General features: G+C 38.8%; 1 protein-coding gene across 22 annotated transcripts in view; it reads left to right on the plus strand.

Moving 5' to 3' along the window:
- The window catches only part of LOC122985142 (NACHT, LRR and PYD domains-containing protein 12-like), a 97,539-nt gene that overhangs the window by 36,220 nt on the left and 34,260 nt on the right, over positions 1-27,059 (plus strand). For 13 of the 22 annotated variants that reach the window (XM_044355544.1, XM_044355551.1, XM_044355553.1 and 10 more), the window contains one exon: positions 5,800-5,973. The exons of 5 other annotated variants lie outside the window; for them this stretch is intronic. In XM_044355544.1, the coding sequence (XP_044211479.1) occupies positions 5,800-5,973 (174 nt within the window). Of the gene's footprint in view, positions 1-5,799; positions 5,974-9,295; positions 9,721-10,525; positions 11,840-20,829; positions 21,146-22,871; positions 23,108-23,241; positions 25,106-27,059 lie in introns of those variants that run through there. 4 more of the 22 variants (XM_044355556.1, XM_044355557.1, XM_044355569.1 and 1 more) reach the window with 4 other exon arrangements.

Here is a 27,059-nt window from a genome sequence, read left to right on the forward strand (position 1 = left end):
ACAAAGCTCTTCCTGCTGATAAGACTTAATTGCTGTGAGTGCACGGTGATAATTGAAGAGACTCAGTTTGAAGCTGCTCAGGTTTTATGAGCAAGACAATTTCATTTGAACTTTGTGGAGACGCTCTGATATGATGGGTGCTTCTCATGATCTTAGTTCATGTCTTCTCTCTCCTCGGGTGACCCGGAAATTGGTCTCATCATGAAGGATGTTTGAATTTGCTTATTTCTGTTTGGAGGAGAGAGGAGGCTGCCGGAAGGAGGGAGTAAACAGTACACAAGACCATCCTTCATCTTTTATCAAACTGACACAACCCTTTATTGGAAATCTGTAGTGATTAGACGCAGCAGCTGATCGGACTGATCTGATATTACATCACTAACATCTCAGTTTTATATCGAGACAAATAACAGAACCAACTCAGGTGTAATATCACTCCCAAGTTTAGATGTTTTGTTTTCTGATTCTCAGTCTATTTAACATTTTGGATTAAAATTTTCACTGTAGGTCTGATTAATAAAGGAAGCATAAAACAACTTTCATCATTCACTAGAAAGAGTATTATTTTTGTATTCCTTCTACTAATTTAGCCTGTGTCATGGATGATATAGTCAGGGAGGGAGGGTGAGTCTGCTGTCTGTCAGCAGAAAACACATTTTAATTAAATATCAGTTTCTATGAGGCTGAAAATCCCTGTGTGTCAGGTATGTTGTGAAGAGCAGAGCAGGTGGACCCAAACACAGGAGACTGCAGGCAACAGGAACTTGAGGAATAAATATTTATCCAGAGGGATGTTCCATCAAGCTGGCTAACGGGATAGCCCGGTTTATTTCGATAAGCCTCGATAATTTAAGTGAGAGTTCGTTCCATCACCGCGGCTTATATGAGTCCCAGCTCAGTAACCATGGTAACTTGGTCAGCAGAACTAGCTGCTCCGTGGCAGGTTAACGGTCAAACTTAATTCAGCTGCGTGTCAAAGAATGTCTGACGGACAGAAACAGACTCTCAAAAGACGGTTCCATCAAGAGTCTTTTCACACTCACAACCCTTTTATTTAAAAGCTCAGCATTTATAATTTAAGAAATAAAAGTGTGCCAGCGTTATTTTGAAGTTATTTATTTATTCATTCACTCATTTTGTTCAAGCTGTGAAGACAAAAAGAAAATTAAATAAAGTCCAAACTATGACCTTCTGCTGTGTTTAAATGTATACAGTATTAACTGCTTATAGTGATCACAGTTACAGTGATCAGCTGTTTATATGGTTCAAAAAGCTCTGAGACAGAATCATTCATATACAACATTTATGCTGTTTAAATAAGTCACCTATAGAAATAAAGTAGTCCACCTACAGTGATCATTTTGGGTCTCTTCATACATGACAACATGTGGAAAAACATTTTAAACCACGTAAATCTATTTTTGTACTTTACTCCCATGATAAGCGGCTGCTGCTGCGTGAACACTGACATCATGACAGAGACAGAAAGTCATTTTCTCTCAATGACAAACGTCGTCTCCTCAAAGCTTATGACAATAAAGGGGGGGGGATTTAAGTAAATTTCACCACTATCTTCGTCTATAATAAGGAACCTGCTGCTTCAAAAATGTGCACACTGCATTTGAAACAGCTATACTGTATCATGAAACAGTCAATAAAATTCAGTAACTTTATATTCATGTAGGCTAATAAATATACACATGTCAATTAGATGGTTTTCTGCATGACAAATAAAGAAAAAGAAAAGGTTATGATATTATAGTGATATTTGACCCGGACAGAAGTGATCACTCTAAGCGGTTTCCACTTATTTATATCCTGCTCCAGTTTCTTTATCTCCAACTGCAACTTAATTTTTAACTTTCAGCGATGCTTGTAAATGGACATTTTGTGAAAGAGAAAATATGTCAAATAGTATGGTAATGTTGGTAAGTTGGATCTCGTTAGTTGCCTACACCATCATTTTAATAATACATCTGATATTATCCAGTCTAGTGATAATATAACCACAGTCACTGATCTGTCTGCTTGCCTCATGTCTCCCCCCACACTGATTACAGGGGGGGGGGATTTAAGTAAATTTCACCACTATCTTCGTCTATAATAAGGAACCTGCTGCTTCAAAAATGTGCACACTGCATTTGAAACAGCTGTACTTTATTTTGAAACAGTCATTAAAATTCAGTAACTTTATATTCATGTAGGCTAATAAATATACAAATGTCAATGAGATGGTATTCTGCATGACAAATGTTACACCCATCCCATGTAGCTATTTAGTTAGCAACTGTAACTCTAACAAGTGTTGTAGTACTATGGGCGGGGCCCTGGGTACGTTTACCTGTGGCTGGCTGTGCTAACCTGGCTGACATAAATGAAATGACCAGCTTTTAAACTTTTTAACAAGACCATGAACTAGAAATATATGGCGGTGCCTCCACAGCAGGAATGTATAGTAGGAATCACCGATTTTAAATCCCACTAAGAATTATGTTTTTAAGTACTATTCCCAACTCACACCTTAATGAAATGTAAATACGACACACACACAATACTTTAAATGCAAATAATGAATTTAGTTAATGAAAACAAATATTTAAACCAATTAATAAAAATAAACAGGTATGAAAATATTACACAAAAATAATATTACACACTCACACGCACACGCTCACTCTGCAACCAAAATAAAATAGTGTCCTTAAAACCAAAACAAAAGGTTGCAGGCCTGAGTCGTTGCTCAGGAGCGTAGTGACCTAAAACAAATGGCCGCTTCACTTGCAAACGCAAGCTGTCAAATAAAATAGCACATGCACTGGTTAATTGTTACTCACAAATCCCTGAGTTGAAACACGGGTGAAGGATGAGGAACGAGGAGATGCATAATGAGGGGAATGATTTGAACTGAGTTAGGTTACAGGCTGGCGGGCGACAACAGTCCAGACGAAGTGATAGCTGAGTGGGAGACATCTACTCTTCCAGAGAGTCAAAGGAGTGTTTCCAGAGGGGTGAACTACGAAGCAAGTTCAACATATCCAGGCTTTCTTTATGTGAGCTGGCTCGACAAACCCTAAACTCACGATAAGTGGTATCACGACGGTGGTTATGAACTTTCTTTGTTAACTCAGGCTTTCTGCTTCAGGCTCTGTGCGGTTCCCCATGAAAGGGGGCGTTTGGCACGTCATTTGACTCTTTTTCCACACAAAATAGACCAATCGCGTGTTGCCTACTTCAGTCAGGAGGGACAGGTCATTATAACGGAGAGCAATGAAGAATATAAATACATTATCACAGCGAAAAGCAACTCTGTTTCTGCACATAAGGCAAGAGAGGAATGCTGGCAGAAAATTGCTGATCATGTAAATTTGTTAATTAAAAAAATCAGGTAGTTGGTGAAATGGCGGCACTTTTTATCACTGATTTAAGCCAAAACTCGGGACATAACCTGCTCTGGACCAGGTTAGGTTTGCAGCATCAGTTACCATGGTGATCTAGCCAGGTTAAAAGAGAGCCACATTTGTGACATTGAAAACCCTGGCTTTAGGCTCAACATACCTCGCTAACCCACTAATCTCGCTTCGTAGTACACCTCTCTGGTCCTCAGTCTTCTGCAGGTTGCTATTATGTCCGTTAACCGTCGGTAAACTCTGCATCCACTGAAGTAATGAACATAAACAGTCTTCAACAGCGTATACACACTTCACACAGCTCCTGTTTGTCGTCTGACTAGCTCATGGTTTTACTGTACGGGGTCTCCTCTGCCTCCCAACCCTCCACCTTTCCAATTGGCTGACAGGTCGGTCACAACCAGTGCAATTAACAAAATGTTAAGATTGACAACTTTAGGCCCTCTAGGGTTAGGCTGTGAGATAAACACGCTATTCTTATGTGTACAGCAAACAAACTACTTGAACTGCATGAACTTCACCCACACAATGACAAAGATTCATTCATCTGCCTATAACGTGTTTTTAATTCCCTAAGAACTGTATTTAACATTCAACTTAAGTGGTTTTTAATAGAATACTTTTTAAACATTTTAAAATTATTTATTCATCTATTTATTTACATATTTATTTTTCTAAAATGAAACATTGAAGATCATTATGAGTGGCTTCTACTGTACTTATATCCTTCTCCAGTTTCCAGTTAATTTTTAACTTTCAGTGATGCTTGTAAATGGATCTTGTGAAAGAGAAAATGTGTCAAATAGTATGGTAATGTTGGTAAGTTGGTTCTCTTAAGTTGCCTACACCATAATTTTAATTATACATCTGATATTATCCAGTCTAGTGATAATATAACCACAGTCACTGATCTGAATACTTATTTATTAACAAATAAAGATAAAACCATGAACAGGGACAAGCGCTGCTCTTCACTTTCACCATGCAGGCTCATCAAGCTGAATGCAGGGATTGAAACGTCAACCTTCTAGTAACAAGTTTACTCCTCTAACCTTTAGGCCATCACTACCTGCCTACAGGTATGCATTTAATCTGTCATCAGTTTTGTGCCAAGTCATCTCCTTCACCTTGTTAATTGTGGCAATATTTCTCTTTTTGGTGAAAACTCCTTTATATTCTTTATATAGTTTCATCAGCAGGTTTGTTCTGCTGCTGAGAAGAACACCGCTCTAGTTTTCTCTTTCTTTGCAACATAGTATCATCTTTTCGACAATCGACTATTCTGGGCTGCTTATGTACTCTGTGGACGCGCACACTTCAAGCTTATTCCAGTCTGGATAGACTTAGCGTTGACTAGACACAGCTAAGCTGCGTTAGTGGAACGACTTGAGCCTCAAGTAGAAGTTGATGTTAATTCTAGCCAGACTTTTTCAAGTAAGTGCGGCTTTCTTTAGCTGCCTAAATATATTTTAGAAAAAGTTGCTGCCAGTAGAAATGTGCATTCAGTGTCTGAGCAGTTACAAACTGATGGATCTGTTCACAATATAACATGCAGATGTTTGTCAAACAGTTTATTTCAGGAGAAACATGCAGAGATATTTCACGTTGTCTTTTGTCATGTTGGAGGACATCACTACATCACTGTGCTGGCAGTAGTAACTGTACGTCATTATTCATTTTTTAGACAGTACATCACATTTAAACTCCAGCACATCAAAAGACACTGAAGAGCTGTTAACACCTGTAGACTGACAGCTGACATCACTTCAGATGACGCCTGAAAGGAGAGGACGTCCAAAAACATGTTTCCTTGATTCTTCTTCCCTCACATCTTTTCCTGCATCTCTCCCTTGTATCTAGGTGGGAGGGACTAAGACACAAGGATATGACTCAAGCGAGCAAAGCAAGGAGACATTTAAGACAAATAAGAAGCAATCACTGTGGACTTTATAGAAGCATAAATGCAACTCCATTTTCTTTGCCTTTGTCTGGAAGATGAAACCAAAACAGAGAATCCCATTAAAAAGTCTGCAGTACAGCAGCAGAGAGAGTGAGGAGACTTACTAAATAACTCAACTTTGATTTGAAGGCTAAATCACAACATGACACGTTTACATTACTTTCATTTTCAGACGCTTTTGTCCAAAGTGACTTACATTTTTTTACATACACGTATAATTTTGGATTGAGTGTGTTGCTCAAAGACACTTGGACATGTGGACAGAAGGAGCTCAAGTTTCAAACCACCAACCTTGTGATTAATGGCCGACCAGCTCTGCCAACAGAGATAACTGAGCTATTCATCACGTATTAGTTTGTTTAGTGATCAAAATGCCTAGAGTCTATATTGATTATTAAAGTGTATATTGTATGTATGTTATCTGCATTACAGACTTGCTAATTGTGGACTCTCAGAGACTCACTATGAAGTTGTGGCTTCAGCTCTGAAGTCCAACCCCTCCCACCTCAGAGAGCTGGATCTTGGCCGGAACAGTCTGTCTGTCTCAGCAGTGAAGCATCTGTCTGGTGGACTGGAGAGTCCAAACTGTAGACTGGAGACTCTGAGGTCAGTTCACTGACTGTGTTTTCCTCTTGTTCATCTTATATTTACCCAATTTCAATCCATAACAGTTTTAGACTTAAAAGTTGTAAATTAAATTTTGAAATTAGTTTGAGTCATAACACATTCACAAATTACAAAGTTTTCAAAGTTTGTCAGTCCAAATGCCTGAACTACGGTGGCCCTGAAGTGCAAATCACAACGACAAATAGGAAAACACAATGACAAATAGGAAAACACAACAGCAAATAACAAAACACAACAGCAAAAGCAGCAGCAACTTGATTCATAACAAGATAAACAATCAATGTATCACTTTGTTTTTCTGTTTTTCGTGTGAATTAAAAACAAAACAAAACATACTTTTCCCGTTTTAGTCTGCAAATTGGCAAATGGAATACAAAAGAAACTCAATCCAGAAAACAACTTCTTTTTTGCTGTAGCATACAAAAAAGTATATATATGTATAGATAGATAGACAGAGGGTGTGATTTGGAGGGAGAATCCCTGTTTGTTTTTTTATCCCCCTCATATGAGGTTTTGCTGCTTCACCCAGTGACCATATCTAAAATAAAAATAAAATATCTTTTTATACAAATCCAAGTAAAGCACTGCAACATGAGAACACTCTACAGTGCAAACAACCACAGAATCAGAAATGGACTTTCGCTGTCAGCACTCGCGCTCCCATGGCAGTCGAGATGACCGCATCTAGGCTATGTGTTGATGCCGTACGGGCAGTGCGGGGTCCAATCAGCGATGATCCTTGTAAATGGGAGAGCGTCCAATCAGCAACAAGCTTTGTTGATAGCAGGTACCTACCTTATCCGTTAGAAGTTAGTGTTGTTGTGTTTTCTGCTTTTGCGATTGTTTTGTTTTGTTGTTTTGTTATTTGTTGTTGTGTTTTCTCGTTTGTTGTTGTGTTTTGTTATTTGTTGTTGTGTTTTGGCATTTGTTGTTGTGTTTTGTTATTTGTTGTTGTATATTGTTATTTGTTGTTGTGTTTTGTTATTTGTTGTATTTTGTGATTTGTTGTTGTGTTTTTTGATGTGCTGTTGTGTTTTTCTATTTGTCGTTGTGATCTGCACTTCAGGGTCACCGTACTGAACAGCTGGTTTCACTTTGAACTTAGTCACTAATTAAAAAAAGACAAACATCTGCAAGAAAACTGTTGACACACTCACTTTAAACGCATACAGGCCAACAGACACAAAGAGAGCAAATCATATTTCCAAATGCAGTTTGTATCTGTAGTCATGTCTGAGCTGCCACCAACAACAGGTGATGCTTCAACATGTGCATGATGCTTCCTGTCAGGAAATGATGTCACTTTGTGTAGCTGCACCAGCAGTAAACAGGAGCATAAATATAGCCCTGCAGGTATATTTGTAAAGGATGATTCTAGGTTACATCTAGGATTAGGAGAACATGTTTCTCACTGTGCTCAGTGCACATCTGATCAATTTATTGATCAGTGTTGACATGAATATGTGTCTGAATGTTGTGGTGACATTTGGATGATGTCTGTAGAAGGCTGACATGATGATGATCTATAATAACACAATGACAACGTCACTCTGCTCATTTTAGTGAAAAGCTCATTGATGAGGACATAATACTGTTGAACTGCACATTTAAAACCTGAACACACCTGATGGATTATGATGGATTTTTATCTACGTCATTTATTCTTTATTCAGAGTGAGGAGCTGCGATTTGTCAGAGATCAGCTGTGCTTCTCTGGTCTCAGCTCTGAAGTCCAACCCCTCCCATCTGAGAGAGCTGAATCTGGGAGGAAACAAAAACATGCAGGGTTCAGGATTGAATCTGCTGTGTGATTTTCTGGAGAGTCCACACTGTAGACTGGAGACTCTGATGTAAGTTCACTGACTGTCTGTTACTATTGTTGATCTTAATGTTTAACAACTGAACCTAATTCATATACATACATAACTTACATCTATGAAGTTATTTTTTTCCCACATTTTCATTTTTTACTGTACAAAGTTTAGCCTGTAGTTATAAAAGATGACTGATTCTTAAAGAAACTGTAGAAAATGTCCACTGTTAGTTGTTAAAGTCAATTAATGTTTATAATTTATAGTAAAGAGTCACATCTGTATACAGAAGATCCTCTCAACTAATATCTGTTTTAAATGGTTTAAAAAGTTTATTTGATGAAGGAGAAATATTTCTTTATTATATTCTTCAATGTGTTTTAATGAATAATGTCTGATCATTGATATTTATCCATCAGAACACACACTAACACACACACACACACACACACACACACACGCACACACACACACAGGGACACAGAGATCAATGCAGGTGACCTCAGAGTCTTCAGTCCACACTGTAGACTGGAGACTCTGAGGTCAGACACCATTTTTTACTGCTGTGCTGAGATTAATATGATGTGACAGTTGTGGTGACACTAAACTGCAGACATAAAGCTGATATTATGCTGATCCACACTGAGGATCTCAATGGGAAAGTCTATTTTCTTCTTCAGTGGTTTAGTCCATTGACTGTGTCAGAGCAATGTTGAGCTGCACATTTAAAACCTTCATATAACAAGAAAGATCTGCACTGGATAATTCATTCTGAACCACTGAAACTTTTTTTGTCTTTTATATTTGACAGTTTTTAACCTGCATCCTGTTGGGTTCAGGTGTTTGGAGTTTCCATTTTATAAACTTCCACATTCTATCAATCAATCATTCAATCAAACTTTATTTATATAGAACCTTTCAAATAAAATGCAATTCAAAGTGCTGCACAAGTGACTGACAAAATGTAGGATGTTAAAAATGGATCTAGAGACTAATGAACAAAAAAACAATTAAAAAAGCAAAAAAGGTTCAATAAATAAGACAACAATAAAAAATGGGTAGTTAAGATAATAAAATATAAATAATAAAAGATAATACAAGTTATAAAAACAACAAAAAGTTGTCAAATACTACACATTATATATAGATTAGTAAAATAGTAAAATGTTAAATATTAAATAGAATAAAATAATCGATAATGATCATCAGTAAAATGTTGATAAATAGAATAAAATAAATAATGATGATAAATAATATAAGTATAAATAATAAAACCATAAAATGATAAAACACTACATAAAAACCAGACTAAACAGATGGTTTTTAGTTTATGTTTAAAAATATGTATATTTTCAGCTCCTCTCAGATCCTCTGAAGGCTGTTCCAGCAGCTTCTAAACCTTCTTCACATCTGAACAGATTATGAAACATTGAATGATTTAAAAAAAGGAACTTTGTTTTCTAAAGTGACATCATTTATTCTTTATTCAGATTGGGGTGGTGCAATTTGTCAAAGATCAGCTGTGATTCTCTGGCCTCAGCTCTGAAGTCCAACCCCTCATCCCATCTGAGAGAGCTGGATCTGAGAGGAAACAATACAGATCCGTGGGGAAACTTCATCCTGTCGAGTTCAGATGTGAAGCAGCTGTCTGATCTTCAGGAGAGTCCAGACTGTAGACTGGAGACTCTGAGGTCAGTAGAGAGTTGGAGTCAGTCCGTGCTGGTTTCAGCAGTATTGTATTAAACACAGTTAGTATCAAAGCAAAGATCCAGTATTTCCAGGTGAACCTTCAACCTTCTCAGTGGCTGCTTTCCTCAGTGAAGCTCTGAGAGGACAATGGTGACAGGCTTCAGGATTGGACAGAAAGACAGAGAGAGAGAGAACAGTCAGCCAATCAGATCAGCCAGAAGCTTGTTGTGATTATGTGTTTGAGTTGATGTGAAGACGACTGTTGTTGTTGTGTTCATGTCTGCAGGAAATAAAGCTGGATTACAGCTGACAGCCTTACAAGATGTATAGAGACAGTGGTCCTCATCATCAAACTGTCCTACCATCAAATCTGACCTGAAAGTGTTTGTTCTCTCATTTCAACACTAAAGAATTGATCAGTTCATCTTTGTCAGAGCTCTAAGATTAGTCTGACTGCAGCCTGCAAATCACTGGCTCTGATTTCACACAAGCATCATTACGTTTAGTAACCATGTGGTCTTTATACAGACCAGAACCTCTGCTGAAGTCCAGGAACCACAGCAGCTGTTTAGCTGAGAGCTCTGACTGATTGTAATGTGATGATTTAACAGCAGGGAAGATCTTCAAATCCCACAGAGACTCTGTAGCTTTCAACTTTTCTAACAGTTCACATGTATCAACAGTAAATCCATCAGTAAAGTGATGAGTGAATGTCTCTGTTTCTGCAGTAATGATGTGTTCATGACTCTCAGCACTGTATTTCCTCTGTGTACTTGAGTGAAATCTGCAGAATAAACAGACTTGATAGCAAAAGTCTGTGCAGGTGTGTGAGCTTGGAGCTCCAACACGTTAACATGAGAGCTGAAAGGAAGCAGGCTACGCTGCACAGCTGTTCCACTTCTGGTCTGAACAGGACTGAAGTCCCTGCTGCTCTTTATACTGGATGTGCTGCATCACTGACTGACAGCTGATGAAGTGAGTCTCACTAAACACTGATTTGTGACCTCTGTTGTTTCTTCTTCTCTCATCAGATGGAAGTGATCCCTGTCAGAGTGTGAGTGAACATCCAGGAGTGTGTGTTGAGAGAGGATCAGCTGGATCCTGATGATCCATCTGGACCAAAGTCTGGATCTGGATTTTGTCATCTTCACTTAAGTCTCTTAACTGACTACAAACTGAACAGTTATCTCTGGATTTTGTTGAATCAGCACTTTACAGATGTGTTATACATGAGCTGTTTGATGCAGAAAAGATTAAAAACAGGTGTTATAAGTCAGACTCTGACCCTGGGCCCATATTTATCAAGCGTCTCAGAATCACACTGAGAGTTAACGAGGACTAAAACTAATTAATGAAGCAGAAGAGAATTTACTGTGACTGTCAGCAGGAGAAGGATTACTCCTGGGAGAGAGTGAGACGTCGCTGTTTTACCACAGTCAGAGCAGCAAAGTAGAAATAATGATGACGTGTTGTAGTTTTCTCACAGTCTCAGCTGGAAATATGAAACAGTGGTAATTTGGTATATTATGTGTATAGGCAGGTAACCAGGCAGGTAACTTACCAAGGTTATGGAACAAAACTATGATGCCAAAATTCATTATAAGATGATATTTACAAAGTGTAAAGAAAGCCTGAGAGATAAATGTAGCCTATATGTTAATGAAGATAACAGGTAATTAGACTCAGCTGTGTGAAATGATCTTGGTTCAGCCACATGGTTTCACAGCCTGTAATAGTGCTGCATCTTGCACATATTGCACAGACACATGTTGCAAACCCTCTCCATGAAGAACATCTTCTCTTCCACTGTCCAATTCCTCTTTCAACTACACCCCAAGTTAACTTGTGTTCTCTACATGAAGGTAAATACAGCGTAACAATAGAAACATATGTTGTTCAGGTGCATCCTCCTCTCTCAAATCAGGCTGTAGCTCTGCTGTTATTTGAAGGAGCCTCAATAAAAAATAAGCCTATAAAATATTTGAGCTGTTGTAATGAAGTTGAGATATCCTTCATTATGCAGCTGACATGATTGTGTGTAAATCAAAGTTTTAGTGGGCTGTAACTGAGGACCCTCGTCATGCTCATTATCTTTACGACGTGCATTAAGCCAGATCAAAGTTTGATTCATGACTTCCATCATTGTTGCTTCTGACAGAATCGTCACTGTTACACAGCTGCATTTTCCCCGTTACCATAAAGTTTAACATTGTGAGGACGTTCTGTATTTATTTAAATGATGTTCTGTAGAAACATCATGTGTTCTCCTCTGCATCACACACAAAGTCAGTCTCACTAATGATTCTGTTTTAGTCCAAACAATCTTTTAATAAGCTCAGTGTCATCAAGCGTTCCCAAAACATCTCTCCTCTCAGGGAATATCTCTGCCTGAACTCCATCTCCTGCAGCTCCTTAATATTGGCAGAGGTAGGAATCATTTACCAAGTTTGGAAAGTTGATAAAAGGCTTTTTCTCCTAAAAGTAGAAGCAGAGATGCGTCACTCTGATCATTTTTGGCCAGTTAGGAGTGATTTCCTGCTCTGAGACGCTTGATAAATATGGGCCCAGATGTGACAGATGTGACAGATTGGATGTCCACAAATTTCATTCAGTTAAATTGTGAAAGAATTTATCATTGGTCCAGAAAACCTGCATGCAGGTCAAATCATTGTAGGAGAACCAGTTGATCTTTGTTTTTTCTGTAATCTCCAAAATAGCCCATAGAAGGCCTGGGCTCAATCAACAATAACTTCTAACCTCTAAAGACATGGATGTATATTCAACTTCATCTGGAAATGCCCTCAGGTAAACTGAGAACCCTTTCTTCACTTTAAAGTTTTAGTTTTGACTCCTCACAGAACCATCTCCTCACCCCAAACTCTCCCCAAACTGTGGGACAATCCCAAATGGAAGAAATGACACTAATGATGCTACATGCTTTATCAACCCAAGTCTCAGAGGATACCGGATTAAAGGACCCTTTCCTTGGACAAATGCAGAGAGACTGTTTATCATAGTGAAACCTCAACAATTTGTTTGATGAGTTTGGACAACTCTACCTACATTTTATGTTCTCTTTTCACCTTCTAATCTCACACACACACACACACACACACACACACACACACACACACACACACACACACACACACACACACACATTCCAAAGCACATCCTCCCCTGTTGCTTTCACCCTGGTGTGACTTCAGATAAAGATAGTCCAGACCTGTTGTAAATTCAGTTAAGCCTTTCTGTGTTCCTTAAAACCAGAAGTATATAAGTTAGGATATAATCATCTTGTAATCTATATATTATTGGTCACAAAGTAATTCCTGTTAAACCAGTCCAACTCGATCTTTCTGTTATTAAGTATAGCTGAGATAGAAATATCTAACTTTAATTGTTCCATAGTAATGGAACCACAGTGCCATCTAGTGGACAACTTTCAATGAGGTTGAATGTTAAAGACAGACCTCTCCCAGTGTATGATGCATAATGTTTTATTATTGTAATATATATTAAATTACCATTAAACTCTATATAACTTAGTAGGAATGTGATATGTATGAAAGATACTTTGATAAACAAAGAAGTAACACTAGTAGTTATAAAGTATGTTAGCTAGTATGAAAAGTAATTTGTTAAATAACTATAGTATGTTTTAATTAAGCTGCACTGATGATTGTTAACTTTGTGTGTTAATGGATGTATAGCCAACAAAGACTACATTCTGTTTTAACCTCATCAAAGGATTAAATTCAGGTATTGTGATGGTGATTACATTATAGATGTGTGTCTCTGAACATTTGAGTAACGTATCGTACATTTGCAATTTAGGGTTAAATCTGGATGATCATGGTGAGATAGTTGAATGGTTGAAATGTAATCAACTCAGGGAAGATCACGTGTTTTCTCTTAGTCAAAGGATTTTTCATTTGCGCGTGAGAACATCTATCTCCACCCACACAGGCCCATCTTAGCACCAGCCCTGACAAAAACAGCGTACTGGCTACTCTGCTCTCTCTGATACTCCGATACTCTGATATTCTGTTTTCCTGCTTTTTCGTCTCCAAGGAGACGCACGTTTTTCTTTTGTATCACGTGATCTTCTAAGTTAACTTTTTTCCCCTTTAAGCTACGTGCAGTATTGTTACTTCAGTAAAATAAATTTTATGTTGAAATTCTTTCACGCGTTTTATTTTTAAGTATAGTTTCGTTCAGCCGGCGAGATTATTATTGGAGTTATTTAGTAATAAAGTCATTCAGTCAGAGACTTCAATTAAAACGATCCGCTCTCAATACCTCTTCAAGGTTTCAAGACCTTTATCCGTCTTTGTAACGGTGAACCCTGTGGTGATCTGGAGAATCACCTGAAGAAGCTGTAACGACATCACTTCTCCTTAAAGGCTCCCGCAACGCTCACGAGAGGAAACTCGCCACGCAAAGTAGGCTGAACAACGCTACTCCTGCTCTCCATCTCCTTCATGATTAAGAGTTGGTGTCATTTAAATTGAACTCTCTGGTTAATTCCTTAGAGAAGTTTAGTGAAGAATTAATTCTCCGTTAATTACGCTTTCATTAACATTTCACCATCACTCATCCATAACTTCATATATGCCATTTAGAACATTTATTCTGGTTGATTATTCATTTATCTGTTTGCATTGAAATCTCATTTATTTACTGTTCATTATTTAGTTCAATAACTATATCTTTATCAGCATGTCGTTGTCTGTGGCTTCAATTTAATCAGAGAATTAGATCACTGCATTGTAACACACTACATCAAACGTGAGACTGATAAGTTGTTTCTGTGTTTCTTCCCGGCACAGTTAAATTAGACTAATAATGGGAAGTGGTGCCCCTTTTCAAACAAGGATTTTGTATTAATAAAGGTGATGTTCCTACATCATATCTTGGTTCTGTGGTGAAAAACTTTGTATTTTTGATTCCAGTCTAAGTTTTGATGATCATATCAGCAGCTCGTCCAGTCCTGTTTTCACCATTAAAACATATTCAAATAATATCTATAAAACTAGCACAGAACACTGCTGCTGTCAGACTTTGACCTAAAAGCAGGAAAAGAGATCATATTACTCCATTTCTATCATCACTTCACTGGTTACCTGTTTGTTTTAGGATTGAATGTTAAGATTTGATTTATTACTTTTAAAGGCTCTTCATGGCTCCAGATGACATTTCAGAGTTGCTCTGTGTGTAAATATTAAAGGTATCTAGCTTTTATATGCAAACATATGATGTCACAATGAATAGTTTATATCTCATAACAATATTTAACAAGTCATTTGCATCAGGCTGTAAGTAAACACTGGAACTCTATTAAGAGAAAGGATGTAACCAGCCCTGTTGCAAGACATTTCAATGAAAAGCAACATCACATCTCATCTCTATTTTTCACAGGCATAGAAGTGATGAAGTCCAGTCCAAGAGGTGGCAATGTCAGTTTTCTTAGTCATTCTCATTTTGGATTTTCAATTTCCAAAGTTTATCTCTCAATTAATGAGTTTTTGTAGTGTTTTCTTAATACCTCTTAGTTATGTGGTTTTTTATGATGTATTATTTTTTATTATTTTTTATCATTTTATATTGTTGTATAATGTATGTTTCTGCTCTATCTATACACAGCACTTTACAAAGCTATATCTATATCTATGCCTATCTAATAGGCACATTTTTGGATTAACACAGTTCTGCTGAGAGACACTTTAGTTTTTCTCTGAGATGCAAAAACGATTATCGAGGCTCAAATCAAATCTAGTCTTGTAATATTTATGTAAAATGTCATTTGTAATAATTCACCATGTTTCTTTTTTATTGACTCACAAAAGTACAAAGAGAAAGACAGAAAATAGAGAATTCTGACAGTTAATGAAGAAACAACTGAGTCCGACCATCTCTAACGCTCCCAAAACAATGTGAAAATCTGAAGCAAGCCTTTACCCTCAAACAATATCAGTCATAAACCTTATTAATGTCCTTCAATTCTCACTGTACTTACATCTTACAGCACAGGCAGCATGCAGTGTTCATACTGTAGAGCAGCACTGACAGAAGAAGAAGACAACAACTATTCAATTCATTCAAATAAAGAGAAAAAAGTCAAATCAAATGAAAAGGTTGGATTGATTTGTATTGTGACATTAAGGACTTTTCCACTGGTGCTCATGTTTCATGGATTCTGTCTCAGTATTTTACAGTCGAAAAGCTTCCTTTTCTAACTTCATCATTTCTGTAGCTTCAGTCATCCATTCTTTCTGAGTTGGCATATTTCAAACAATACAGTTATTGATGATGACCTTCTTAGTGAGCGTACATAGAGAAAGATCTTTTTACCACATTTCTTTAGTGACAAACTACAACATGCTGGTTTCTGTTCAGATTTTCTCCATCAAATATTGTTTCTGAAGCTCATGAATGAACATCCACAGTCAGTTGATCGTTTTTGATTTCATCTCAGATTATTTCACTTGTTAAGTACTAAACCCAGTTTGGACTTTGATGTTTTTTGGTGAAAGCTTCATATTATTGATGTGAAGTTTTGTGAACTGTGGTTGTGTTGAAGGAAGCTGCTCTGTTAAGTCCAGTGTTGATATTCAAGCATCTGATCACAGAAACACGTTGATGGAAGACTGAGAATCTTAGTAGTGTTTAGTTTTGGACTCTTATTCCTTGACAGTGGACATCTCTGAGCATGTTGTAGCCTGATGTTAAGTGTCTCTGTAGCTGCTGCTCATTTTGATAGAAAATACAATCTACATGGTGCAGCATTAAACCAATGATACACGTATGTTTAGATTCATCTGTCATGGTATTTAATAATAATATTCAGAGTGAAGTTGTATTTTCTTCACTGAGCGTCAGTCTGTCCAACCTTTACTCTGCAGATCTGTTCACATCAGCATGAAAACATATTTTTATTATTAATATGAGGATATTTTTGCCCTTATTGTAGTTGTAATGAACACTGTCATTCAAAACATAAATGAGATAAATATGAAATGATATGATCCATCTGGAGTGAAAATCATTTGAACTGTGAGATGAAGCGGACAGAAAGTGGAGTTTCAGCACTGGACTGTCAGACTGTAGATGCTGTTTTTCTGTTTTCTGTTTGTCCAGCAGCAGTTCTGTTTCCTCTCTGCTGACGTGGAGCTGGACTCAAACTGACTCAGGAGGGAACCAGTAGCATCTCATGGTGCTCAAAACACAGCGAGCAGTCCTAATCTGAGCAAATACTACCTGGGATTAATGATGTAGAAGTCTGTCTGTGTGTGAGACAATTCCAGCTCAGCCTGGAGGTCTTCATGGGTCCAATAAAACAGACCTGCCTGTGTTCATACATGAAGTTTAAACTAACAAACCTGTGAAGACCTGAAGCTCAGCCGTCTGTTTCATGTTGATTTTCCTCCTTATTTTGTATCAGTGTACAATCAAGAGTCTGAATGTTTGCTGTAAAACTCCCAAAAAACAAAGCAAATGTGCTCACAGAGGTGGACTGATGACTGAAGCAGATTTTCTTTATTTTAACTTTATACTCATTTCAAAAGACATTTTCAGCTTCATTTTTAGGACATTTTACAGACAGAAATGGGGGAAAGTGTTAAGATGGTTTGATTGGCATGCAGTCAATATACTGAGATTCATATGTAGTTCCTCATTTGAATAATAATAAAATCAATGAGTTTTCAGTGTGTAGTTTTGTGTCAGTGGATATATCAGCATATCAGGTTGTTTATTTAATTACACCCTCCTCTCTGTAAAATGTCCTGAAAATTACACCTTAAATATCTGCTAATTAACTGTTAAATGAAGCCTCAGCTAGATTTTGAATGAGGATAAAACATATTTATTCACATTTAGCCAGCTGTAATTATTAATGAAGTATGTTGTGCTTTAGTACTTTGATAGATTTATTGGAAATTTGACTTAACATAGTAGATAGTTGATGAACTAGTGTAGCTGGTGAGCAGCTAATTACCAGCAGTGGAAGAAATACTCAGATCCTTTACTGCAGTAAAAGTCATGTGTTGTATTTGAAAAGCTTGTTATATTATCCATTGTGTCAAATCTTCATCTGAAAAGTAACTAAAGCTGTCAAATAAATGTAGTGGAGTAGAAAGTACAATATTTCCCTCTGAAATGTAGTGGAGTGGAAGTATAAAAGTCCATCATGTCATTCAGTAAAGAGTTATTGAAAATGATTCATGGCTGCAACAAAGAATTATTTTTAGTATTGATTAATCCCAAATGTCTGTTCTCAGCATCCAAAGTGATTCTTCAAACTCAGTTTTTACTGAAGAAAATGAATCCCAGTTTAAAGGCTCTACTGCTGACAGGGAATATTTTGATTTTCAACACTTTAATGTGACACTGAAAACTAGTTTGATCTGGTTAATCAGTCGACCTCCAGCTGTTCATCTGAGCTGGAACTGATCTGCTGTAACTGTTTCATTAACAGCTATTAAAAACATTCTTCTCAACATCACACACACACAGAGCTGCAGTCAGGACAAACCTGTTTCTCTGAGAAGAAAAAATAAACTTGTATCATCAGGACTTTCTCACACACAGCAGAGTCTCTGCCAAACACTAGTGAGTACAGCTGATAATATTTACTGTAGTTATGGGACAAATGAAGCTTTCTGAAGCAGTGAATCAATATGAAGCAGTTGTGTTGAAAATGCTTCAGTTTCAAAGCATTTGATGGTCAAAATGGCGACATCTGCTGGACAACTTTGACATTGCTTTTATATGTAAGAATTCAGGGCGAGACGTCATGAAACAGACAAAATATAAGTAAACTCACCGCTGTCATCTGTCATATTTTATTCAATAAAGCTTATTTAGCAAAAACTGTCTCAGTGTCTGATGCACAAATATATGGAGATAATTAGTCATTTGTTAATAATGTTTATAATAAGCTCTTACTACTTTTATTAACTCCGAGTTCCCGCCTCCTCTCACATCAACTCCGTGGGATCTGCGGACGAGCAGAGATACCAGAGCGGGTAGAGAGTTCCCCACTGCGGGCCGAACACTCCTGTCTTCAGTTACAGTCCTCCCCGTCTGCCTCTCTGGGAGGATACTCGCGGTTTTCTGGGCGACAGCTGACCAACTGCTGACCCAGACCCGAGGCTGCTTTTCAATACGCTAATTCTCTGCTTCCTCGCGTCCTCTCTCTTCCGTGAGCCGGAAACCGATCTCCCTCCGCCGTCATGGAGGATCTTCCGATCCCTTAAATGCACCTGGAGGAGACGAGGAGCGAGGAGAGAGGAGGCTCCAGGAGGAGAGTAGAGCGAGTAAACACAGGTGTATCCTATGCGGAAGTGTTTAACGGACAGCAGCACCCCTTTGATCCAAAGAGTGTGTATTGATTGATCAGCTGATCTGATGGGACAGTAAACAGTCGGGCTGTTATTGTAATACAGCAGATCAGGAAAACTACCTGTGGAGAAGGAATGAAAGTGTGATATCTTAGGGTACACGTCATCAGATACGACACTTGTCTTCAGCTGAGCTGGCTGAAGACAAGTGTAACGACAAGGTAACAGCCATAACCACATTATAACATGACCAACATGGGGGTACGACTTCTCTTGGTTACTGCCATAACATTCTGCGTAAGACTGTACATAATCCCTCTTAATGGCAAGTGGAACCAGAGCCCTCTACTGGCTCGGGGCTGCAATGACATGCAACAGTCACTTCATGACAGAAAGCATCAACAGCAGCTGATCATAGCCTATTTATTTATAAAATAAAGATGACTGAATCATAAAAACATTCTACTATTTTTCTTCATGAGCCAAAAGGCTTCTCCTTTTCTCCGTTTCAGTGCGTCTCAGTTCCTTCAGAAAAACATGACGCTGCGTCTCCTATAAAATCATCCTGAACCTGAAAAGCACGTCAGACTTTCACAAACTAAATAAGCAACATTTTATTTAAACATATTCTGCAGGCTGCAGCTGTTTCTATTGTTCCTTTATATCGGTTCTGTTCTTTCAGTAATTAACAGATTTAAATTGTCTATTTGTGTCTTATTCTGTGACAGCCAGATGATGATGATGATGATGATGATGATTCATTGGAGCAGTTATCAGCTGTTTTCCTTCCAGCTATCAATATGTAGAAAGTATTAAGTAACAGCGCAAAGTGTTCATTAATTGTATATGAATTTTAATTACAAACTTTAGAATTTAAAGTGTTACTTAGTCATTTCTATTGCTGACTTATTCATAATTGACATTTAAAGCTAAGTGAGTAATAACAACTTGTCGTCTCCTCAAAATGACGCCGTTTGATAAATTAAATTCCTCCATCCTCGCTGGGAGGAGCTAAGGCTCGAGGAAGAGGCGCAAGAGATGGAAGCGAGGAGACACGTCAGCGTAATGAAAAGCACCCCGAGTGAACCGGACACTGGCTGCTGCATGTAGTCCCACGGTAACTCCGGGGTCGCTGGCTGGTGGCTGTCTGTCGTGTCGAACCGCTCCGGACTCTGTCTCTGGGTTCTTTCTCCGAACCGGGCCGTCTGCTCGTGTGTTCCGCGTCCTCCGGTTCCTCAGCTTGTCGCTCATTCTGCAATTAGTGAGATGACTGGAGATGTGTCTCTCCCAGTATCATTACTGCCCAGTTCATCATGCAAAATAATCAATACTTAAAACACACATAAACACATTCAAAACACACCAAATGATCAAGAATAAAAAAGTTACACAGCAAAACAAGTAAAAGCGTCAACCAACAACATGCAAAGTGAAATAACATCATACAAATAAAAACATGCAAAAGGCATTTTTGACCCTGTTACATTAGACTCAGAGTTTGTTCAACCTGCTTTCTGGAATAAACCCCAGACAATAACTGTTTTTAGTACAATGAGGAAGTCACTCACTCACACACACACACACACACACACACACACACACACACACACACACACACACACACACACGTGACTTCCAGTGCAGAGGAAGAAGGGAGGAACCCTGAAAGTGAAAGTATTCAGTCAGACTCCATTTTAAAGTCAACAGAGCAGAAGAAGGAAAACAGTCTGAGGCAGGGTGAGTGTTAATATCAGGGCTGCAAATACTGATTAATGTCATTATTGATCAATCTGCTGATTATTTTACTGATTAATTGTTTAGTTGATTAAACTGTGTCAGAAAAATATGAAATCACAGTGTTGATGTCTTCAAACATTGTTTTCTTTGTTCTTTTGCTGGTTTCTGCGTCCTCACAGTGATGTAACGTGACACACTGCTGCAGTTAAAATAGAGAGAAGTCACAGTTAAGAACCACACAGATGTTTATCTGAAGTCTGTTTGTTGGATTTAAAGCAGAGTCAAAGTTTATCTTTGTGATGGCTGGAAAACACACATGGTTGTAGTTAAAGTCATGTAAACTAATAAGAAGCTACTAAGTTGAGAGGAAGGACTGGGTTTATTATACTGTGTATGTGTGTGTGTCTCCAGTGTTACTGGTTTACCTCTCAGACTCCAGAAGATGAAGGATTTGGAGGAAGAGAAGGACGGAGCAGAGTCTCTGATATCCAGCTGTCTGTCTATGAAGAGTGACTGGTCTAAAGATTATCCTCCAAACTTCAGTAATGAACCTGGACCCTCAGACACAAAGTAAGAGACTGTTTCTACTGTAAACTGACCTGAAGATGATTCAGTGTTGAAATGTCATTTAAAAACAAACCCAGACTCTACTACAAGCATCTCCATCAGTTATTAGTGAGAGTCTGAAGATCTTCTGCAGCAGGTTTATTCATCTAAATATAAAGTGGCAGCTGATGTGTTTAAAAAAGCTGCAGCTCATGAAAATGTCTGTAAATGATACAAACTACATGCAGGCATCAGACTCTACAAACAAACTGAGTTTACAGGAGACAAATTCAGTGTTTACACATGAAGTTAAAATGTTTTACTCTCACATCTGTTTTCAGCTGTAGATACAAATAAAAAAAACTAAATAGTGATAATATGACATGTTACATGTGTTTATATCTGCTCTTTACCAGAAGTAATGATGTATGTAAAACATTTGTTGTTTCCAGAGGTCAGCAGCACAGACAGAGAGCAGAGTCTCTGATATCCAGCTGTCTGTCTATGAAGAGTGACCGGTCTAAAGATTATCCCCCAAACTTCAGTAATGAACCTGGACCCTCAGACACAAAGTAAGAGACTGTTTCTACTGTAAACTGACCTGAAGATGATTCAGTGAGATGGTTTCATTAAGGTTGTAGTGTAGATATGAAGGAAACACAGTGGAAAGAAATAATGAACTACCTTCCATTCAGCTGTAATCTAGAACAGATCTTCATGAACATGTTAACCAGAGACAGGGCTGCTATTGCTATTTGATTTTCCAGTCTAACAATCTAAAGTAGTAGCAGGTAACCCAGGGTGATATTTACTAAGGATTTAGTAACAAGTCACATTGTGTCTCCTTATTTACTAAAGGACTGCACCGGGGTTTTGTGCTGGTAAAATGGAAGAAAATGGAGTGTTTGGTCTCCTGCAATACAGAATGTGTCTCAACGTGTTCCTGTTCAAAGACACAAAATATGGGAGGAAGTCATGGAAATGTATACAAACAGCCTGCTGCAGCTGATTTCTCACTGCAGACTGACCACTGCAGCAGAGGAAACTGAGTCTGACATTTAACATTTGGGAAAAGTCAAATGTGTAAAACTGTTGTATCACACTGACACAGAGGGAGAGAGATTATAGCAGAAACAGTGAGAGAGAGAAGCACAGATGAAAAGATGCATTATGAAGATATTTAGCAGAGCTCTCTGTTCAGCACCACAACACAAGACAAAAGAGCAGCACTCTGTTATTTTTCACAAGTGGACTTTTCTTACTGACCAAAACACATTGTGTGAATCCTTGTGGTCTAACAAATATGTCAAATCCATTTCCCTCCTCATGAAACATTTGCAAAGTCGATTTTTGAAGCTAGTATTTTAAATCCTACATTGTTTACATCCATGTTTACTAGTTTGCACTCTTCTTCTTCTTCTTCTCTGCCTTTGCTGGCGCATTGTTGTGTCTGTCTAATTACTTCTGAAGTAATTAGATTAGCGTCACTTCGACATGCGCTGGGGTGCGAGGGCCCGATCATCGCTGCTTGCAGCTTTAATTACTTTTGAACCCTTGTAATTATATTATATATTATTTTATTTAAATCAAATGTGCTGAAGCTCAGAGCCTGAAGAACAAAACACTGTGTAAATGTCCAAATACTGACAGTCTGGACTGTTTATGGAGGGAAAGAGCTGCATCAACTTGTGAGCTGTCGGTTGGCCACCACTAATGTCATGTGTAATAAAGAATGTGTTCATGTCCACAGAGAGAGGAAGAGGAGGGGTGTTTTTGTGGAGGAGCGGCTGTCCTACTGTTCTTTGTGTCAGGACGTCCTGAAGGATCCAGTCTCTACCAGCTGTGGACGCTGGTTCTGCAGACAGTGCATCACCTCATACTGGGACCAGTCTGCTCCATCAGGAGACTCCTCCTGTCCCCAGTGTGGAAAAAGATCCAGAACAAGACCTGGACTGCAGACAGACAGTCAGACCAGCACTGTACAAAGTAAGACTTAAGATCTGTCTGCTGATGTCATCATCTCTGAAAACAGGACATGAATCTACCTCCTCTGTCCTGCTGAAAATTAACACAGTCAGACATATTTCTTTTTAATTATACATTTTTTTCTTCTCTTTCAGCAGAAAGTGGTCTGCAGGAGGTTTTAGATGAACATAAGATCAGTCTGAGAAGGAGATGTGAATGTGTGACTGAAGGAACTGATGAAGCAGGAAGTGAAACCCTCCTCAACAGGATCTACACTGAGCTCTACATCACAGAGGGACAGAGTGAAGACGTTAATACCCAACATGAGGTGAGGCAGTTTAAAGCAGCTTCCAAGATGGAGACCCTCCATGACACTCCAATCAAGTGCCATGACATATTTAAATTCTTAACACCCAAAAAGAAATACAAAAAGAAATGCAAATGTTTACATTTTCCATTAAATTCCATTTCCATTAAATCCTCACCTGAACAAGAGAAACACATCAGAGTTGTTCTGACGAACGGTGTCGGTGGCGTTGGAAAAACCTTCTCAGTGCAGAAGTTCACTCTGGACTGGGCAGAGGGCTTGGAAAACCAAGACGTCAGTCTGGTGATTCCGCTTTTGTTCAGGGAGCTGAACTTGATCAAAGATGAGCAGTACAGTCTGCTCATGCTGATCCATGATTTCCATCCAACATTACAGAAGGTCACAGCAGAGAAGCTCGCTGTCTGGAAAGTTTTGTTCATCTTTGACGGCCTGGATGAAAGCAGACTTTCACTGGATTTCAACAACAGGAAGGTCGTGTCTGATGTCACACAGAAGTCATCAGTCAACGTGCTGTTGACAAACCTCATCGAGGGGAAGCTGCTCCCCTCGGCTCTCGTCTGGATAACTTCCCGACCTGCAGCAGCCAATCAGATCCCTCCTACATGTGTTGACAGGGTAACAGAAGTACGAGGCTTCACTGACGCCCAGAAGGAGGAGTACTTCAGGAGGAGATTCAGTGATGAAGAGCTGTCCAGCAGAATCATCTCACACATCAAGACATCCAGGAGCCTCCACATCATGTGTCTCATCCCAGTCTTCTGCTGGATCACTGCTACAGTTCTGGAGCACATGTTGACTACAGACCAGAGAGGAGAGCTGCCCAAGACCCTGACTGACATGTACTCACACTTCCTGCTGGTTCAGACAAAGAGGAAGAAGCACAAGTACGATGAAGGACATGAGACAAGTGCACAGGAGCTGATGGAAGCTGACAGGGAACTTCTTCTGAAGCTGGGGAGGCTGGCGTTTGAACAACTGGAGAAAGGAAACATCATGTTCTACCAAGAAGACCTGAAGAAGTGTGGTCTTGATGTCACAGAGGCCTCGGTGTTATCAGGAGTTTGTACAGAGATCTTCAAAAGAGAGAGTGTGATCTTCCAGAAAACAGTCTACTGCTTTGTTCATCTGAGCGTTCAGGAGTTTTTGGCTGCAGTCTACATGTACCACTGTAACACCAACAGGAAGACAGAGGTACTGGAGGACTTCCTAGGAAAAAAACACAGTTACTCATCTCTGGACGACTTCCTGAAGAGAGCCATGGAGAAATCTCTGAACAGTGAAAATGGCCACCTGGACCTGTTTGTTCGATTCCTTCATGGCCTCTCTCTGAAGTCCAACCAGAGTCTCTTAGGAGGCCTGCTGGGTCAGACAAAGAACAGTCCACAAATCATCCAGAGAACCATCAACAACCTGAAAGTGATGAATACCGAAAGAATCTCTCCTGACAGAAGCATCAACATCTTCCACTGTCTAATGGAGATGAACGACCGCTCGGTACATGAGGAGATCCAAGAGTTCCTGAAGTCAAAGAACAGATCAAAGTATCTCCCTGAGATCCACTGCTCAGCTCTGGCCTACATGCTGCAGATGTCAGAGGAGGTTCTGGATGAGTTGGACCTGAAGAAGTACAACACATCACGGGAGGGACAACTGAGACTGATCCCAGCTGTGAGGAACTGCAGAAAGGCTCGGTAAGTCCAGATGTGATTATCAACATTATAAAGCTTCCATCAGTATTACTCTAAAGATTCACACATGCACACTATCAAAGTGTTTAACATGTGTTACACCTGCTTGTTGCCAAAGTTATACATGAATAGTGCTTCACTACAAGGAGTACCTGCAAGCACATTCACATGTGTCAAGATATCCTCATCACAAGGAAAACATTTCTATTCACATTAATGTTTTTATTTTCATAGTGATGAGGATATCTTGACACATTGATTATGTCACTGGTCATTTTGATATAAATATCCTTCATTTCCCTCCTGTGGGTATTTGTCTGAGGAAGACCTGTAATCAGTTGAAATGTTGCCAGTAAATTTAAATGGAGCAGTGATTCCAGTGTGTGAGTTCTCCTTGTATCCCAGTTGAATAGATTTTGTATCAAGCACCTATCCCACTGAGGGTTTGTGGATGTGAACACAACGACTCTGACTTATAGTGCTTCACTTCAAATGTTCTTCAGATGTTCAAATGCTATGAGAGCAAGAAAATCTTATTATTATTGGTGTGTTTATACCTCACATTAGTAAACAGTTATTCTGTTTATTTATAATGATTTTACAGTTTATTGTTCACCTTCTAGTTTTCTTCCTTTGGGTTTAAAACAAATCCAGCAGAATACCTTCAGGTTTCAAGATTTTGTTGAAAATGTTTAAAGAGTCATTATTTCATCACAACAGACAACAGTATTTTCCAGTGGACAGTACCTGCTGTACCTTTCTATAATGTGTCTGTTTATTTTTATATACAGACACATACATGTAATATCTGTGATCTGCTGCAGCTACCAGCTTGTATGAAGCCTGAGAGGCGAAACCCAGGGCATAAAAAGTCTACAAAGCTCTTCCTGCTGATAACACTTAATTGCTATAAGTGCATGGTGATAATTGAAGAGACTCAGTTTAGAGCTGCTGAGGTCATATGAACAAGACAAGTGATTAGACGCAGCAGCTGATCGGACTGATCTGATATTACATCACTAACATCTCAGTTTTATATCAAGACAAATAACAGAACCAACTCAGGTGTAATATCATTCCCAAGTTTAGATTTGATTTGTTTTCTGATCTATTTAAAATTTTCACTGTAGGCCTGATTAATAAAGGAAGCATAAAACAACTTCCATCATTCCCTAGAAAGATTTTTATTTTTTTATTCATTCTCCTCATTTACCCTGTGTCATGGATGATATAGTAACGGAGGAAAGGTGAGTCTGCTGTCTGTCAGCAGAAAACACATTTTAATTAAATATCAGTTTCTGTGAGGCTGAAAATCCCTGTGCGTCAGGTATGTTGTGAAGAGCAGAGCAGGTGGACCCAAACACAGGAGACTGCAAGCAACAGGAACTTCAGAACAAAACTGAACTGAACACAGAACAAAGGATCCAACAAGACTGAACTGAAAACCAGGACTTAAATACAAACGAAACTGAAGAGGGGATGAGATTCAGGTGGAGCAGGAGAACAGGAAAGAAGCTGATTGGCTGGTGAAGACACAGGGAGCAGGGCAGGACTAACGAGGCTTATGTAGAGCAGGTGTGGAGGGAAAGTGAGGAGGGAAAAGCAGGCTGGGGACACAGGACGGAAACACAGAGCAAACAGAAAACTAAAAACCCCAAAATCACAATGAGACAGATAATGTTTCTATAAAATAAAATGCAGTAGTGTCTCAGATTACATTTTCCTCATAACAATTCCTTAAACTAAACACATGCTCCTATATAACAGCAGTGAGAACGATGAAACTGTCTCCTGATAGTTTGTGTGTAGGGAGATGGGCGGGAAGCTCAGGTGAGGGGAATGAGGTGATTGCAGTGATAGCAGGGCAGACGGGAGTGGCATAGTACATCTGATGTTGAACACAAACTATATACATACATCACTACTGTGGTGAAATAAGATGCTCATAAAAACTGGC

This window comes from Thunnus albacares, chromosome 7 (assembly GCF_914725855.1).
Source record: "Thunnus albacares chromosome 7, fThuAlb1.1, whole genome shotgun sequence".
Lineage (NCBI taxonomy): Eukaryota > Metazoa > Chordata > Actinopteri > Scombriformes > Scombridae > Thunnus > Thunnus albacares.